The 16,649-nt window shown below is 37.4% G+C and overlaps 1 protein-coding gene across 2 annotated transcripts in view; it reads left to right on the top strand.

Moving 5' to 3' along the window:
- The window catches only part of cntn3a.2 (contactin 3a, tandem duplicate 2), a 69,719-nt gene that overhangs the window by 32,641 nt on the left and 20,429 nt on the right, over window positions 1-16,649 (top strand). For both annotated transcript variants that reach the window (XM_047806768.1, XM_027144646.2), the window contains exons 9-13: window positions 5,829-5,965; window positions 9,447-9,576; window positions 11,796-11,946; window positions 14,576-14,703; window positions 15,373-15,542. In XM_047806768.1, the coding sequence (XP_047662724.1) occupies window positions 5,829-5,965; window positions 9,447-9,576; window positions 11,796-11,946; window positions 14,576-14,703; window positions 15,373-15,542 (716 nt within the window). The remainder of the gene's footprint in view (window positions 1-5,828; window positions 5,966-9,446; window positions 9,577-11,795; window positions 11,947-14,575; window positions 14,704-15,372; window positions 15,543-16,649) is intronic.

Genomic DNA, 16,649 nt, shown 5'->3' with positions numbered 1-16,649 from the left:
CTTTTTTTTTTTTTTTTTTTAAAAAAAAACACACAACAGTGTTTGTGCCTGGAAATGCCTTGTTGATAAGAAAGGTCATGGGAATTTTGGCCAGATTAGTATGAGTGGGCAGACATGATATGGTAACTATTGTGAGCAGAAAAACCTCTCAGCATGCACAAAACATCCAACCCTGTGATGTATCCCCTACAATCAAGTCAGTTATTCTTGTCAGCCAAGAACAAGAATCTGTGGCTATCATGGGCCTGGAAAAAGACCAGGAGAATTCTCTCTCATTTTTAACTGTCCATTTTCCAGAGCTAGCTTCAGATTCTTGTTCTTGGTTGACATGAGTGAAACTTGATCTGCTGCTGTTGTAGTCCATCTACTTCTCAAGATTTGATATGCTAAGATGCTTTTCTGCTCACCACGGTTAGAAAGAGTGCTTGTTTCTATTACTATAGACTTCCTGTTAGCATAAACTGGTCCTTCCCCTCTGATCTCTCTCATCAATAAGGTGTTCCGACCTGCAGATGCTCGGCACACAGGACGTTTTATTGTTTTTTTTGCAGCATTCTGTGTAAATTCTAGTTGTGTGTGTGAAAAATCCAGGAGATCAGCAATATATGAAATGCTCAAACAAGCCCATCTGTCACTAACAACTATAACACAGTTAAATTCACAGATATCACGCTTTTCCTCAAAGATTAACAGAATACAATACACACACACACACGCACATCATCTGTATGAACTGCACTGACCTACACCAAATACACACTCTTCCAATATACATCCATGTTCACAGCACCACCCATATCAAACTGTTTACATGCTGTTTTTACACATTGTTTTTGCTCTTTGAACATGCTTTCTTTCACATTTGAGTTGATTGTTGTTTTCAGAATCAGAATCGGGTTTATTGGCCAAGTGTGTTGACACACACAAGGAATTTGGTTCCAGCTGTTTGTGACTCTCAAAAGTACAGACATAAATAACACTATACTATACAAACTATACAAGACAATGTAGACGATGAGACACAATATAGAAAGAATGAGTATTAAATATGAATATAGAATCTGAACAATTGGTTAAGTACATAAAGTGTGAGAGTGAAAATAACAATATTGTGCAATATTATGCGTTTTGTACAATATACTGTATAGCAGCAGTAGTGTGTATAATATAGAGATATATACAGATGATGTGATGACCTACAGTCCTCATAATGCAGTACTTATAGACAATAAGCAGTGAATATAATTATGGGGCGTTGTTGATCGGGGTGATTGCCTGGGGAAAGAAACTGTTCCTGTGTCTGGCAGTTATAGTAAGTCTAGTATATTGCACATGCAATATAGAACATACAGTATGTAAACTGGTCGGTGCTGCTTTTGTGTATTGTCTTTTGTGTAATGTCTTGTATTTTTTGTTTGCACTGTCTTTTTGTCTTGTCCTGCACTGTTTGCACCAGGTCGCACAGAAGCACTTTATGTGGCTAGGACTAACTTACTTAAGTCCTTAGCTCTGTCTTTGTTCTATGTAGCGCATGGTCCTAGAGAAACATCTCATTTCACTGTGTAGTGCAACAGTTATAAATGACAATAAAAGCTTCTTGACCTGAGTTGACTTGACGCTCTTGACCCTTATCATGATTTTATGCATTATTACAGTTAAATCTGTCTGAAACTAATGTGTCATAGTGGTAGCTATGATATGTAGCCAATGGACATTTCAGCCACCATGTCTTCTAATTGGAAAGTTAGAAAATGCTGAAAGATCACTTGCCTGCAATAAACAACTGAACAGTCCGTCACCTCCTAACACGAACGTTGACTTCACAGCTCTCCCTGGCGTTTCACTGCTTTCTTTGTGTTCTTCAATAAACCAAATCTGCATGTTCTGTTAAAGAGATGGGATATGACACAGCCGGTCATGATATACAGTGCTTCTTCACAGATATGACAGCTCTGTCTGTCAGCAAAGTACACTTTATCTACAAGAATTATCTGAAGAGCCCCAGTGTTCTTTTTTTTAAAGTCTTCTGTGTGTTCAAATGTCTTTCTTTCATTTACCTAAAGATAAAAATAAAAATTGTGTATATAATTCTAAAAGCTATTTACTCAAACAGCACTTGTTTACTTGTTGTTCATTATTGGTGAAGTATATTCTTTAATTCATCAACACTTTGTTATACCTCTGTCAGGGTTAATCAATATTGTTATATTCTCCACAGGGCTTTTAGAGTGCAAGCATTTCACTCACATTTGCGAATGCAATTTCCCCAGCACTAAGGTGAAATATTGCCAAATAGAATACATACATCAGCACAATATGTAACATTTATATCTCAGCAATGTCTCTAAGGGCTCGTTTGAAAATTGGGAAGATGTTGGCATGGTATCTTTTTTCTTTTGTTCATCTGCTACTTTCTGCCATTCATGAACCTAATGTGTGATGAAGGCACAAACTAATGTGCAACTGACTAAATACTCTAATTTGTCTAAAGCTGTCACGGATTTTCTATTGTATTTATTTCTTGGCTGTGGCTCAGCCTTTCCAAAACATCGTTCATCTTTCTTTCGAGTCATTACTTTGTAATTTTTTGCACTTTATTTGAGTTCATTGTCCTCTTGGAGCACATGTGACTGACTGGAACAGATAGTCATCAATAATTTGCTTATACATTTATATTGTTGAACAACCCTTTGCAGATGGATTCCCACTCTTCTAATACCCTTCACTCTTCTCAAAAGGCTTTTCACTAGGTTTTAAAAAAACATGGCTGTGGGGATTTTTGTTCATTCAACCACAAGAGTATTAGGGCACTAATGCCTCACTTGGGCAAGGAGGGCTTGCTCACAGTCATCATTCTATTTTATCCCCTAGATGTTCAGTGGAGTTGAGGTCAGGGTTTTGTTCAGGCCTCTCAAGTGTTTTCATATCAGACTTGTCTATTTCACATCATCTTTGCCAAATCATGTCTTCATGGACCTCACTTTCTGCACAGGGTCATTGTCATTTTGGAACAGCATGGAAGTGGAAATTGTAATAAAATTGTGTGCTTCCAACTTTGTGGCAATTGTTTTGGGGAAGGACCACATTTGGGTGTGATGAGTAGGTGTACATAAACCTTCGGCCTCATAGTGTTTTTAACTTCATCCATGTTGCCTGTGATGGTAACCAGCTGTCCGGTTCTACTACCAGTCAACATTTATTTATTTATGTTCCCCAAAAAAGCTCTTAGATTTTCTAACATTGCCTTTCTTAGAAGTGTCTACCTTCTGCCTACACTCCCACAGAGGCCAGATCAGTGAAGAGCTGATGAAAAGTTTTGAGGTCTGTGTAGGTTCTCCTATTTCAACCAGGTGTAAGCTCTTTAACTCCTTCAGTATCGTAGCTGTCCTCTTGGACACTTCTTTTACAAGTGCCCTTCTTGCCCTTTTTCACTTTGTTGTAATGAATTTCCTCATACTCCTTAAAAGGTTCAAAGTTTTGCTGATGTCTTAATAACCTTCATATTTTTTCCACTTAACGACTACTTCTTGAAGCTTCTTTGGTTGTTATGATACCAGGACTGAACTGATCTGCTATTTTTGCTGTGAAACCTCTTAAACACATTCTTTCGAGAGACACTGTATAAAGAGAGCCAGTGGTTAAGTGCAAAATCACAGTGTTCAGATTACAGCAATGTATTTTTGGCTTATGTTTGGTCTATAAAGGCAGCTTGGGGACAAACATTTAAGGCTTAATACAGACATAGCTAACTAATGAACAGCATTATACATAAACATTCTAAATTATACCATTTATACCATACCTTTTATACATTATACTGTATCATTTGTCATGTCTTTGGTATGTGATTTTTTTTTTCTATTCTTAGTAAAGAATTATTTAGTAATTCGGTGTGTTGTCTAGGCGTACATGTGTAGGTTATTTTAAAATAATGATGCATCAAATGAACTGCATTGAAAGCGCGTGTGACTTCTCATACACTGCGCCCCACAAGTGCTCCTTAAAATTTAAACGTAAAGCTCTGCTTAACTGCAGGACATTTAGTCATTTAATATCTAAAATATAATCACCATGACTTATTTATCTTAATTACAGAACAAAATCTGAATTAATGTAGCTCAGTCACAGACCTGTATTGCATGCACAAACCTGCTGCCAAAATGTGTTCCAAATGGGAGAAATTCCAGGATAATTATCAGAACCGTGGCCAGGAACCCTACGGTTCACAATTTGATTCTTTGTGATTAGCCATTCCAGGGGACAAGAAGATTCACATGTTTAATTTACAATTCTCAACAGTGCTGTGGTTGAATTCAGACACAAGTCAAAGGCAACTATTTTAAGGATTCCCTCTGGGATTTCATATGACTTACTGGGAAGGTTAAAGGGAACATATGCCAAGTCAGCTGTGCATCTAATAGGCTATGACCCTGAATTCAGCTTCTGTTCAGTAGTGACAGAGTAGACAGTGCTGTGTGCCAGCTCTCTGCCAAGCCAGGCTAAAGAATTGTAATGCTCTGCATTTGAGCCCAAGAGAAAATTAAAACTGAAAAAAAAAAAAAAAAAAAAATATGCTATAGAATGCTATAGAAACTACAATAATTAGCTGAAGCTTATAGGAAAGTATTGTTTTGCTAAATACATCATAATTTTATGTTGGCTTACTTGTTAATTATAATACAACATATTTCAAGTTAGCTGTTGCCAGTTTTGTATTAGTTCTGAGTCTTATTCTTTATTTTAGAGTTTGTACTATTTTTCTTGTACTTAATAGAAATACTAAGCAGCTTTTACTGTATGTAATCACCTATTTATCTGTTGGAATCTCCTGAAAAGTTACTTTCTAATTCACTACTGTATAGAAGGATAAGAGTGAGGAATATGTGTCATACCAAGCCATGAGTTTTGTCTTCTCTTTTCTCTGCAATCATTCTGCCTTCTACATTTTCTTCATATATTCACATTCTACGCTATGAGACACGAAACTCAGGATTGTTCTTTGCGTCCTCTAATGCATTTAATGGTTTTGCCTGGGGAGGATTGGAATGAATCACTCAAATAAAAATAGTAACAGTGATTGCTGTGCAGTACTAGCTATAGTAGTTGTAGTGAAATCAATCAGTCTCCACTTTAGCTTGAACACGGTGGCTTTGTGTGATGAATCAATCCATTCTGTAGCCTTACAATAAAAAGAGAAACAGTTATGTTCTATGTAAATACAGTATATATAAATGTTCCTCTAAAACATGAAGCATTTCTGACCTCTTGATAAATATATTAGCAGCCTAAGCTAATCTATTAGTTAAGTGTTCTGCTTCCTTAGGCATTCAAACACAACGATTTCCTGAGATTGCAGTTACAGACCTTTTTTTTTCTTAATCAGACTAAATATTGATCATGGCAAATTCTCTGGTGTCCTTCGTAGGTGATATAGCGATATAGCCTGCTATAACAGTGGTTTCTAGATTTGTGATACAATCGAGCCCACTAACTAAGAAGTTAAAAACACGACTGCATTCATTAAAGATTACTTTTTGCTGCAATGTGTATTTGCATGGGATGTGTTGAGCTGCTCTAAGGCACTGTTGTGTGAAGTATTTGTTTTTGTTTTCTGTACAACACATTTTACAACTGTTGCCTAGCTAATGAGCTCGGGACCTCTTGAGCGAGTTTCTGTCATACATACTGACAAAAGAGTCTGCAAAAGAGAAGCATTTACAGTACTAGTAGCTACCACCTCATATGAGGGTTTTAGATGTAAGATTTGTATATATTTAGACTAATTCTAACATTGACATTATAATTTGTTTGTGTGTTTGGATGCCTAGCTAAGCCTCAGTGGGTGCAGACCATGCATGACAGTGCCTTATCCATTGATGAAAGGCTGTTTTGGGAATGTAAAGCCAGTGGAAAACCCAAGCCTTCATACAGCTGGCTAAAGAATGGAGAACTACTAAACACACAGGTAAAGTAACAACTAAATGTGGCCGTGGTATTCACAACTAAAAGGCATGTTTGATTCGGTGCGTCACAGCCATATTATCATTTAATTGCAGTTTACTGTAGGTCGATTGTTGTCCATGCCTATTAATTAAATTGTGTATGCTAGATATTAACAAAGATTTAAGTTGTGTATTACAGCACTGTTGAATTTTTGATTTTCACTGGTCTGAAAATGATTTATTTTCTGTTACAACACATCACTGACAATAGTGACTACAAGGCAAATGACGTGTATAGGTATTACAGCGGGCATTGTCATATACAAGTGTCAAATTCAGTTTCTGCCATATCTGCATTTTTATGAGGCCTTGAAGGACCATAAATAAGGCTATTATGTTGGTTGTGAGTCTGTTATTATGTTTATGTTTTGTTTCATGATTGACAGCAAAGGCGTTTATTCACACAATAGCTTCTTTTCTGTAGCAGTAAAGAAAAAGTCATATGGGTTTATCTTTGGTAACAACATGTCCTCAGTCTCCCAGCTTACTCTTCTTTTATTCCCATTGACTTAGTTTTAATATTTATGCATATAGCAACACTAGGTGTTGCATTTCAGCATTTGGAGTCCATAAGTCCAAAGAATCAAAGGCAAATGAACACCAAATGTATTTTCCTACGTGGTTTTTCACTGTCCCACTGGTTTATTCAGTCATGTTTGTACTGTTAAAATAGCTGGCCCAGTGTGGACTTTTTCCATCGTACATGTTTTGGACACTGTTTGGTGTTTTGGGCATGAGTTTTCTTTTGAAAAACAATTGCATGCTGTCATCCTGGTGGTGTGGACAGAATGGGTGTAGTGTGAACTGACATGTACTATACGGTTATACAACGCATCCAGTGTGAATTCTATGTACTACAAAATATTATGTAGTAAGGCACAGTGAACTATTTGAAATAGCCAAATGAAATGATGGGAATAAATACACAGAAGGCAGGCTTTGGAGAAATTCCTGTTTTGTTGGGGCTTTTTTTTATTTTTCCTCTAAGCATAGATAATCTTTTCACTGAAAATCACACTAAATCACATCTCAAAACAACAACAAAAACACAACACGTTGTTTCTGTTGTTTGATTGTGCCTGGTCATGGTCAAGGTCAGTGGCAGCTCTGCTTGCATTTGCCCTCTTTAGAAGACTCCACCCACTCCAACATTCTATACAGTCTATAAAGAACCATCATTAATAACCACCCACATGTATAACTACTCTTTTATTGCCTGCTTATTTTATGAAACTCCTCCAATTCACAACTGGTACGTGCCAGTGCCCTTGATGCCACAGAGGCACAAGCTAGTATTAGCCCCATGGACTTTGAGTTTGACACCTGTTCATTGGTACAGTATAAGCAGAATCAGTCAGAAAAGAAAAAGAAAGAAAGTTAATAACTGTAGGTTAAAGATATCAAGAACTATTATAGAATGATAATCGACTTCAACATGGCAACACAAACCACCACAAGCTCCATTATTTTCCTTTAACTGCAGCCTTTGTCCTGTTTACTTCCTTTTGTTCCAGACTGCCAGGGCAGATTTCTTTGGACCTAGTGGAGGTTTCTTATTTCTTTGTCCATTTTCTCAGTACTAACAGTACAATGCTTACTAACAGTGCCTCAGTAAAGGTGAAGCAGAGCCTGCTGGGAAGAAAATTACCCTGTTGCAGTGGCAAGAACAGAAGTGGGATGAAGATTCAATGGATCAGTCCCAAGGAACAGGAGCGAGTGCCTTATCGCATTGGAACGCAGATCAGATGTGCTGGCAGAGGGCATGAGTCAAGTGCTTTCAAAACGATTGTATAAAGCAGAAGCACAGCGCAGCAGCTGTACTGAATATGCTTCAGAATGGTGTTAAGGCAGCTTTGACAATATTAAAGCTGGATCTAGTCAATACAGATGACTAAATGCCTAAAACCTTTTGTAGTGCATTTGCTCAGGTAAGTAAATAGGCTTTTCCAAGTCATGAGCACTGAATAGCAGATTGAAGCCACAGTTTGATTAAAAGGCAGAAGTACTGTTTGCAATAAAGCGTTTAGAAACCACAGGATTAGGATCCATGCCCTTGATAGAGATTTCCTGCCTCAGTAGTAGTACAGGCTTTCATACCTTGTGAGGAAAGCATTATTTGTATCTCCAATACAATGGAATATTTAACCTTAATGCCTGTAGTAAAAGATACAGTTGGCTCAATGAGCTTACAAACAGCATATCATGCTATTGGAGTCATAGCAGCAGGTAGCATCAGATCACTGGGTTAATAACTGCCTGTTAATACAGATTAGTAGGCAAGTTTGGTTGACTCAAATACCATGCTCTATCTGAAACAAAAAAAACATCCATGAAACAACAGATATAAAGAAGGAAAATAAAAAGCTCAATATTATAATGTCAACATACTGGAAATGAAAGCTTTGTACCTAGTACTGCAACATGTTCAAAAACCTCTAAAAGGCCTGCAAACACATCACACCATGGTGGTATTTTACATCAATCACAATGATGGCACAAAATGATGCTGCAAGTGATGCCGAAGTGGGCAAGCAAGCTCTGGATGTGTGAAGCTGCGCACCTTCTGGCTTTAAGAGCTGCATATCCACTGACAGATAAAATCAGACAGTCAATATGCTGTCACCCAGCAAGCTTATACCCATGAAATGACAAATAACAAGAAGGTAGTTTAAGACCTACAGAGGAGAAGAAGTCAATCTGTTTGCAAAAAGACACCTTGCTGCTCAGGAAGGTTCACTAAAAGACTGAGAATTCTGACATGGTTCACCAGCCCAGACTGAACACGTAGGCCAGGATGCATTGGCACATGATTACTGTACATCTATAGGCTTTTCCATCACCATCACTGTTCCGGAAGACACTGCAGTCCATTCTCCCAGCATTTCTGCCATGATATTGGCAGTCTAGTAACAAATCTATCAACCTATCTGTTCTTGCAGATGAGAATGTGCCCAGGCCAGGTTTGTCCAGTCAAGGCTATCAAAAGTGCAGTGTGGAAATGAACAGAGACAGAACAAGAGTGCAGTATCAAAATGATGAGTGACTCTTATCGTCAAACAAAAAAAACAGTATCTGCTTGAGTGATTTTTGTCCTCATTCAGCAGTCAAAGGAACAGTATCAACATGTCAAGTGCTTTTCATCCTCAGTGGAAAGCGATATTAATACTGTTGCTCCCCTGTCTCTAAAAATGTTAAAATTATGAGTACCCTCTGTATAAGGGCTTGTTACAAACCCTCAATTACCTGAACCCCACTGGTCCTGAAAGAAAATGCCCAGGCAGTCGTCGACTCTTCAGGTATATTCCATGTAATAATGAAAATGTAGTACTCATATGAAGTGACACACTAACTCCATGTAAAAATGCATTTCCTGTTTGTTTTCAGTATTTTCTCTTTCTCTATCATTTTTGTCTTTCTGTCTGAGTGTTTGTTTGTGTTTTGCAGGACAGGATTCACATAGAGAATGGAGCTCTAACTGTAGTCTCAGTCAACCTGTCTGATGCTGGCATGTACCAGTGTGTTGCGGAAAACAAACATGGAGTTATTTATTTCAGTGCCGAGCTGGTGGTGCTTGGTAAGACATTCCACCTATTGTTCTTTGTGTTTCCTCCGGATTTCATCCTGATTAGTTCTTCCCTTTATCATCACAAATTGGTTTGTATCATGAATCTGAAGTATGTAATGGACTTTGGAAACATTTTCTTAAAGGCACACCACTTATATGCCGGTGTTATATTTATTGGGGGAAAATATAACATACATATAACATATATATAACATATATATGTATAAATATATTGCATATATATGTATGTATGTTTCTGGCCTCAGTGCATGTTGAGTAATCAGAGAGTATTAAGCTGAAATACAAGCATTTTACCCAAATAATATAAATATAAAAATGAAATAAAAGCATTAAAAAGCATCTTTGTGAATATGAAGAAAGATGCTTTTATTCAGTGTGACATTCCATCTGTTTATTATTTGCATTCACACCTGGGAAATCATCTGCCCAAGCACGTAAAAAAAGATTTTGTGAGACTTTTATGAGCTGTATCATCACCCTTTGGAGGTCGGTTGGAGGTTAAAGAGATTGTAATCCAGAGGGATACTAATATCCAAAACTATTTTATCCTAAACACAGCTAGAACCAGTGCAGTTTTTGGCCCACATACTCAGTGGCTATAGTGATAAGAGAGGTCTAGCAAATAGCTGAGAATTGTTATTGGATAATAAAAAGGAGAAAATTAGAGCAGAATCAATGGAAAATAAAAGAGCGTGTAACTACTCATTTGCCACGTGGAAACGGTTCTTGCTCTCTAAATCAAAGTAATTGCAACTGTAAGAGCATGAAAAGATGTTCCCTTCCTTTTTTACATAATTTGAATAAATGGTTTTAGCCACATTATTATTATAGGTAGCAGAAAGCAGTGAGTGTTAATGTGGGATGTAAAATGGAGAGTGAGGAGGGAAGCAATTGGAGCTCCTGTTATATCATAAACAAAATGTCTAGTATAGCATATACAGAATCTAGAAGAAGGCACTTCTATTTGTGAGATATACATTATAGAACAGTAAAATCCTTTTTTTTTCACATATGCCAGCTTGTTAGGAAGAGCATAGGTTAGCCATGATACAGCACCCCTGCAGCAGAGTGGATTAAGATCCTTGCACACAGTGGCAGCCTGGGTGTGTGTGTGTGTGTGTGTGTGTGTGTGTGTGTGTGTGTGTGTGTGTGTGTGTGTGTGTGTGTGTGTGTGTGTGTGTGTGTGTGTGTGTGTGTGTGTGTGTGTGTGTGTGTGTGTGTGCGTGTAGATCTTGAACCCCTGACCTTCTGATCAGCTACTCAGAGTGTTAACTGTTGAGCCACCACTGCCCTAACTATTGTTTTACACAGGGGCCCAAGGCTAATTATGTAATATCAGTGCTATCTCACAGCTTAAGTGTGCAGTACAAGAAATGTTGGATTAATTGCCACTATCCACTGTTTTATGAAAATTGGTGCTCTCTACTGCCAGTTTTTAGAAGAAGAAGCCTTTATTAATCACATATACACTACAGCACAGTGAAATTCTTTCTTTGCATATCCCAATGTTGGAATTTGGGGTCTGAACACAGGGTCAGCCATGGCACAGTGCACCTAGAGCAGTGAGGGTTAAGGGCCTTGCTCAAGGGCCCAACAGTGGCAGCTTTGCAGTGCTGGAGCTTGATCCCCAGTCCTTCAATCAATAACCCAGAGTCTTAACCGCTTGAGCCACCACTGCCTAAACAGTTTGTATTGATTTAGACTTGCTCTGCTCTGTCTTGACAAATGACTGTGTTAAATATGGCAGTTTGAGTTGAGTATATGCAGCTCTCAAATCTAGCAAAAAGTCTGTCTACTGTTCAATAGGTTCTTTTGTTCTATCAGATGACCAAAAAAAATACTGCTAGGCTCTGTTAAGCTATGGGGAATTTTTTTGGTATATTTTGACTCCCCACACCCTCGGCCTTCACATTTACTAGATTTCAGCCCAGTTAAACATGGGGCATGTTGGACAGATATATTAGATAACACCATCATCAAAACCCCGACAGAGGGAGTATCTTTTGGAAGAATGGTGTTGATCCCTCGAGTACAATTCCATAGTGGAATCATAGTGTTTTCTGCTGTTTGGTGTTCTCTGCTGTTTGGTGTTCTCTGCTGTCCTCAGACCAGTTTGTACTCTCTGCAGCCCTAATATCAGTTGATACTCCCTGTTCTCAGATGAGTTATTATGCCTCTCTTTGCTCTGCTTTTTTTCCATTCCTCAGCCTCACCCCCAGACTTCTCGAGATCCCAAGTGCGAGCACTACTTAAAGCTAAAACTGGCAGCACTGTGACTATGGAGTGCAGGCCTCAGGCTTATCCTCCTCCCATCACATCCTGGAGGAAAGGCAGTGAACAACTCCAAAGCACAGAAAGGTAAAGTTAATTCTTTCTTGTTTCTGATATCTGTCATTTTCCCTAGAGGGATTTCTCTTATGTTACTATTAGCACTTTTGCACTTTGTCTTTTCTTCTCAATTTATTATATGTAACTGGTTATTTGAATTAAATAGAAAACACATTATATATTTGGTATGTTATTATTGCCTGGTCTGATAAATGAGGTTTTCTTTAACATCATGTGGACAGCCAGGTGGAAACCTTCCATTCTTTATCACTTACCAAACATTGTTGTAGACCAAGCAGACCTTCACGGCAGCAGTATTCCCTAATGGTACTGACCTTCTACAGAGGTCCTCTTTCAGAATGCTCCTGAATGTTGTTCAAGATTGGTTTAAGGATCATGTCCAAGCTTTTGACTTGACCTACAAATTCCCCAGATCTCAGTCTGATTATTTATCTCTGGGATTGTAACATCTTAGTCTCAGATACCACAGCACACCTTCAGAAGTGTTATGGAGTCCACACCTTGACAGCTCAAAGCTGTTTTAGCAGCACAAGCGGGTCGTTTTAATATTATGGTTGATTTACTAGATGGACTTGATGCAAACCTAGGACACATGACGTGTTAATAACAAAGGGCTTTTCAGGACTTGTATTTGAATATCTTTTTGCCTCCATTAGCTAGAAACTTTTAATTATGTCTTATATTGCTATGATATCCAGCAACCTTGCAGACATAGTGAGCATACAAAAACTAGCACTCGAGGCTGTAATTGTATTATTCGGGACAGGGTTTTGACACATAAAACTCATCTGTTAATATTTTTTTCCTTATTATGTTTTTTTTTTACATAAAATTATATTAGCTTAACTAGATAAAGCCTATGAAAAGCAGAGAACATATTTTTTTACAAAATATTAATCTGACATTTCCATTTTCCGACATTTTGATTGCTTTCACATTTCCATAGAAGGGTGAATTATTGTTTACAGTTTATTATGTAAAAAAAATTGTCCTAACATTTTTGTCTTAGTTTTCATCAAAAAAAAAAAAAAAAAAAAACACAAATACCTCCTTGATAATACCTTTACCATTCTGAAGCTTATCTCTTTTTCTTCTCACTTTCCAGTCAGTCCCCAGCCCCCAGCCTTCATGTTAGAAGATGAAAACAGAATGCACGCTTATATTTCAATGAATTAGGATTAAGTGGTTTTGGAATTACTGTGTCAAGGAGATCACAGGAAGTAGAAATGCATTCATGTAATGCCATGGTGTGTACAGTATGTCTAAAGAGCACTCAATCAGACACCGCCAGTTTAAAGGTGTAATCTGAACCAAACCAAACCAATAATTTCCACTGGATTTCTGAAAACGAAAGTGGGAATTCTTTTTGCTCATTACAATGCCAATAAAAATATGTAATAAAATGTAATGTTATTCATTAAAAGCAAGTGCAAAAATCTTCTGTCAGCTAAGTCATAAGGCCAACCTATAACAGACTGACCTCTGTGTATAAAGCACCATTTTACATTCATTAATTTATACCAATAATATAAAAATCAATTGTCTCAAAATGCTCTTAATGGTACTTTTATTCCTCGATTTGATCTGCATCTTCTAAATTTGGTGCACGTAATAAAAAAGCATTGTAACTCCATGCAGTAATCCATGCAAATTATATTATATGAAGTCAATCAAGTCAAGATTTGCATTATCCAGTCCTCTTGTGTGTACGTGCATTTACACACACTCATGAGCACGGGTAGAATATGAAATGGGATTTTCATGAATACAAAATGAATTGTGTAAATAACTGTAAATGCTAACAATGTACGCATATATCTTTTCATATCCAGCATGATAATTAAGGCCCGTTGCTTCTTTGAATGCAGTAGAATGATTTTCCAGCATGTTCTCGAAAGTGCAATTTTGTGTAGTAATAAGAGAATTTTTGAGTAAAACAGAAAAAAAAACAAGGATAAAACTACAATCACCATCCACTTTAAAAGGAACACCTGTACAGCTGCTCATCTATGCAGTTATCCAATCAGCCAGTCGTGTGGTAGCAGCACGGCGCATTAAATCATGCAGATACACATAAAGAGCTTCAGGTAATGTTTCAGGGGAAATGTGATCTCGGTAACTTTAACCATGGCATGGATTTTGGTGCCAGATGGGCTGGTTAAAATATTTCACTTAGCTCTGATTTCCTGGGATTTGCTCTGATTTCCAGTGTGCGGAGGGTTTGCAGACTGAAATGCCTACAGCAATGAGGCTCTACAACAGTTTATTCAGATTTGTTTGATACTTAGACATGAGAAGTCTATTCAAAACCTTGGACTAATGGTGTTATAGTGGCCCTGCTGTTTCCCCAAATGATTCTTGAGTCATAACAGGATGATATGGTTGTAAATGCAGAATATTCATTTACAGGCCTCATCAACTACACATATGAAGGGATGATTACTGACAGTAATAAACAAGTATTGTTGCCACCAAGATGCTTCGCTCAGCTACAAGCCCTGCACTACCAAGTGATGATTGATGTTCAAATCCAATACAATGCACTAATTTGGCCCTTTTAAAAGCCAAAATGAAACTTCACAGTCTGTTGGCCAGAGAGGTTTCAGTTTTGGGTAATGCTTGTCTCTTTCTCTCACAGGATAAGTCTTCTTCCAGATGGAACAATAAGAATCATAAATGTGACAAAGACAGATGTGGGCAGCTACACATGCCTGGCTAGAAACCAATTTGGGATGGCAAGTACCACCAGAAGACTGCTGGTCACAGGTAAGTGTGTTATTTTATACTTTCATTGGCTGGGCAGGGAAATACAGTTAGACACAGGAGAAAGACAAAGGCTTTTCTGTGTGTGCTGTGTAATTACTTGTTTGTTCGCAATGATCTTTGCAGTTACGCAGGATTGCAGTTAAGGTTTATTTCTGTGTGCAATTTAGTTTTATAGCGTTGATACTGTGTAGTTTATTTGTAGCTTAAAAATAAATTACACGTCTGACTTTCTCATTCTAGATTGGGTAAATTGGATGCATCGAAGGGGAGGCTAGTATTTATTTAGAAATGAGATTTCTGGTAGTTTTTTACTTGTCATAAAGAAATTAAATATATATATTTTTTTTTTATTCACATACAATAAAAATTTGATAGTGGAATTTAGATTGTATTAGGTTCTATAAAATAAAGAAAAATCTTATTCTATGGACTTGACAGTCCATTAGTTCTTAACCATAATGCAAACGCCAGTAGGACATGTGTTATATAGCTTTCTACCACCATCATCAAAACAAGAAGAATGGTGTTTTGTCTCAAGTACAGCTTCAGAGACTTGTAGAATCTCTGCTAAGTCAAGTTATTCTGTTGGCTTCAGTATTCCGTGACCATCAGTTGATTGACAGATCGCAGCATATTGTAACATGAGGTTGTGTGGGATGTTTTTCTCAGATCCCACACGGATCACTCAGGGCCCAGTGGATACGGAGATCATAGTGGGCGAGAGTATCGTGCTGCCGTGCCAAATCGCGTGTGATGCCTCTCTGGATGTGTCCTTTTCCTGGGCCTTTAACGGACAGCTCCTCAACAAACTCGACCCTCACTATGAGCACGTTGGTGGGGTTAGTGAAAAAGCATTTGACTGTATTATATAATTCCATGTGTTCCCATAAATCATGGTGTCTGCTTATACCTTCACAGTTTTTAGAATATCATATTAAACAGTATTTAATTCATCTTTAGTTAATCAATATTAAATTCAGTAGTCGTTTTTTAGATTAATGGTACAGAAATATATATTAGCTCAGAAAGAGGCAGATGTTTTGTTTTGTTTCGCTGATTTTCACTGCAAATTATGATAATCTGCTTCTGGTGAAAAATGACAGTGTTCAACTCTAACGGTTGCAAAGTTCACCCTTGATAAGGCTTTTGTCTCATACCTCTTCTGGTTTGGCCTCTTTGAATAATCATTTAGTACTTTTTTTAATCTTCTTTCCATCAAAAATCAATTAGTCCTCTATGCAGTGCTCTCATAGGACTTTGAGTCGTATTTGCTCTTATGCTTAGTGACCTGCAAAGTCCGAGCTAGTTCTTGGCTATGAAGGGATGATAATTAGTATCAGGAAAGGAGATTGCAGGCAAACATTTTGTATCAATATTGAATCTGCATGATGACTTTTTCATAAAAAAAAAAAAAGATGAAGTTTTATAAAGCTGTATTATTATAAGGATAAAATACAGAAATTAGATTGTCTTTGAAGTATGCATGTAATAATGCAATGTGAAAGCAAATTTGGTTATAAATCATATTAGCAGTTCAGAAATAACAAGATTTTTTTTTTTTGGCTCGATTTTGAGATTAAGTTTACTGCTGAGAACTCTTCAACAGCTCAATCAGCCTTTAGGCAGATGCTCTCACACCTTTTCCAAATTTTATGTTTAACAGTGACTCATGTCTGTAATAAGCTCCTTTTTCTATGAATTCTGCAATGTCACACATCTGGTGGGATTATCAGTCTGAAGTTCACATCTTAGGGGAGTTCCATAGCACCGTTTCCCTTAATGAAAGCAAAGCTGCAGGCTTACTTTTGGCTCAAAATACATATTAATTTCTTAATGCTTAATGATTCTTCTAAATCCTCTGAAGCCATAAAGACTGTTATTGCCTAGAGGTTTGACTATAATGTTTGATTCGATTAAACATCACACACACACACACATCAGTGTAA

Source organism: Tachysurus fulvidraco, chromosome 23, assembly GCF_022655615.1.
Source record: "Tachysurus fulvidraco isolate hzauxx_2018 chromosome 23, HZAU_PFXX_2.0, whole genome shotgun sequence".
Taxonomy (NCBI): domain Eukaryota; kingdom Metazoa; phylum Chordata; class Actinopteri; order Siluriformes; family Bagridae; genus Tachysurus; species Tachysurus fulvidraco.
This window is presented reverse-complemented; position numbering and strand designations above follow the sequence as displayed.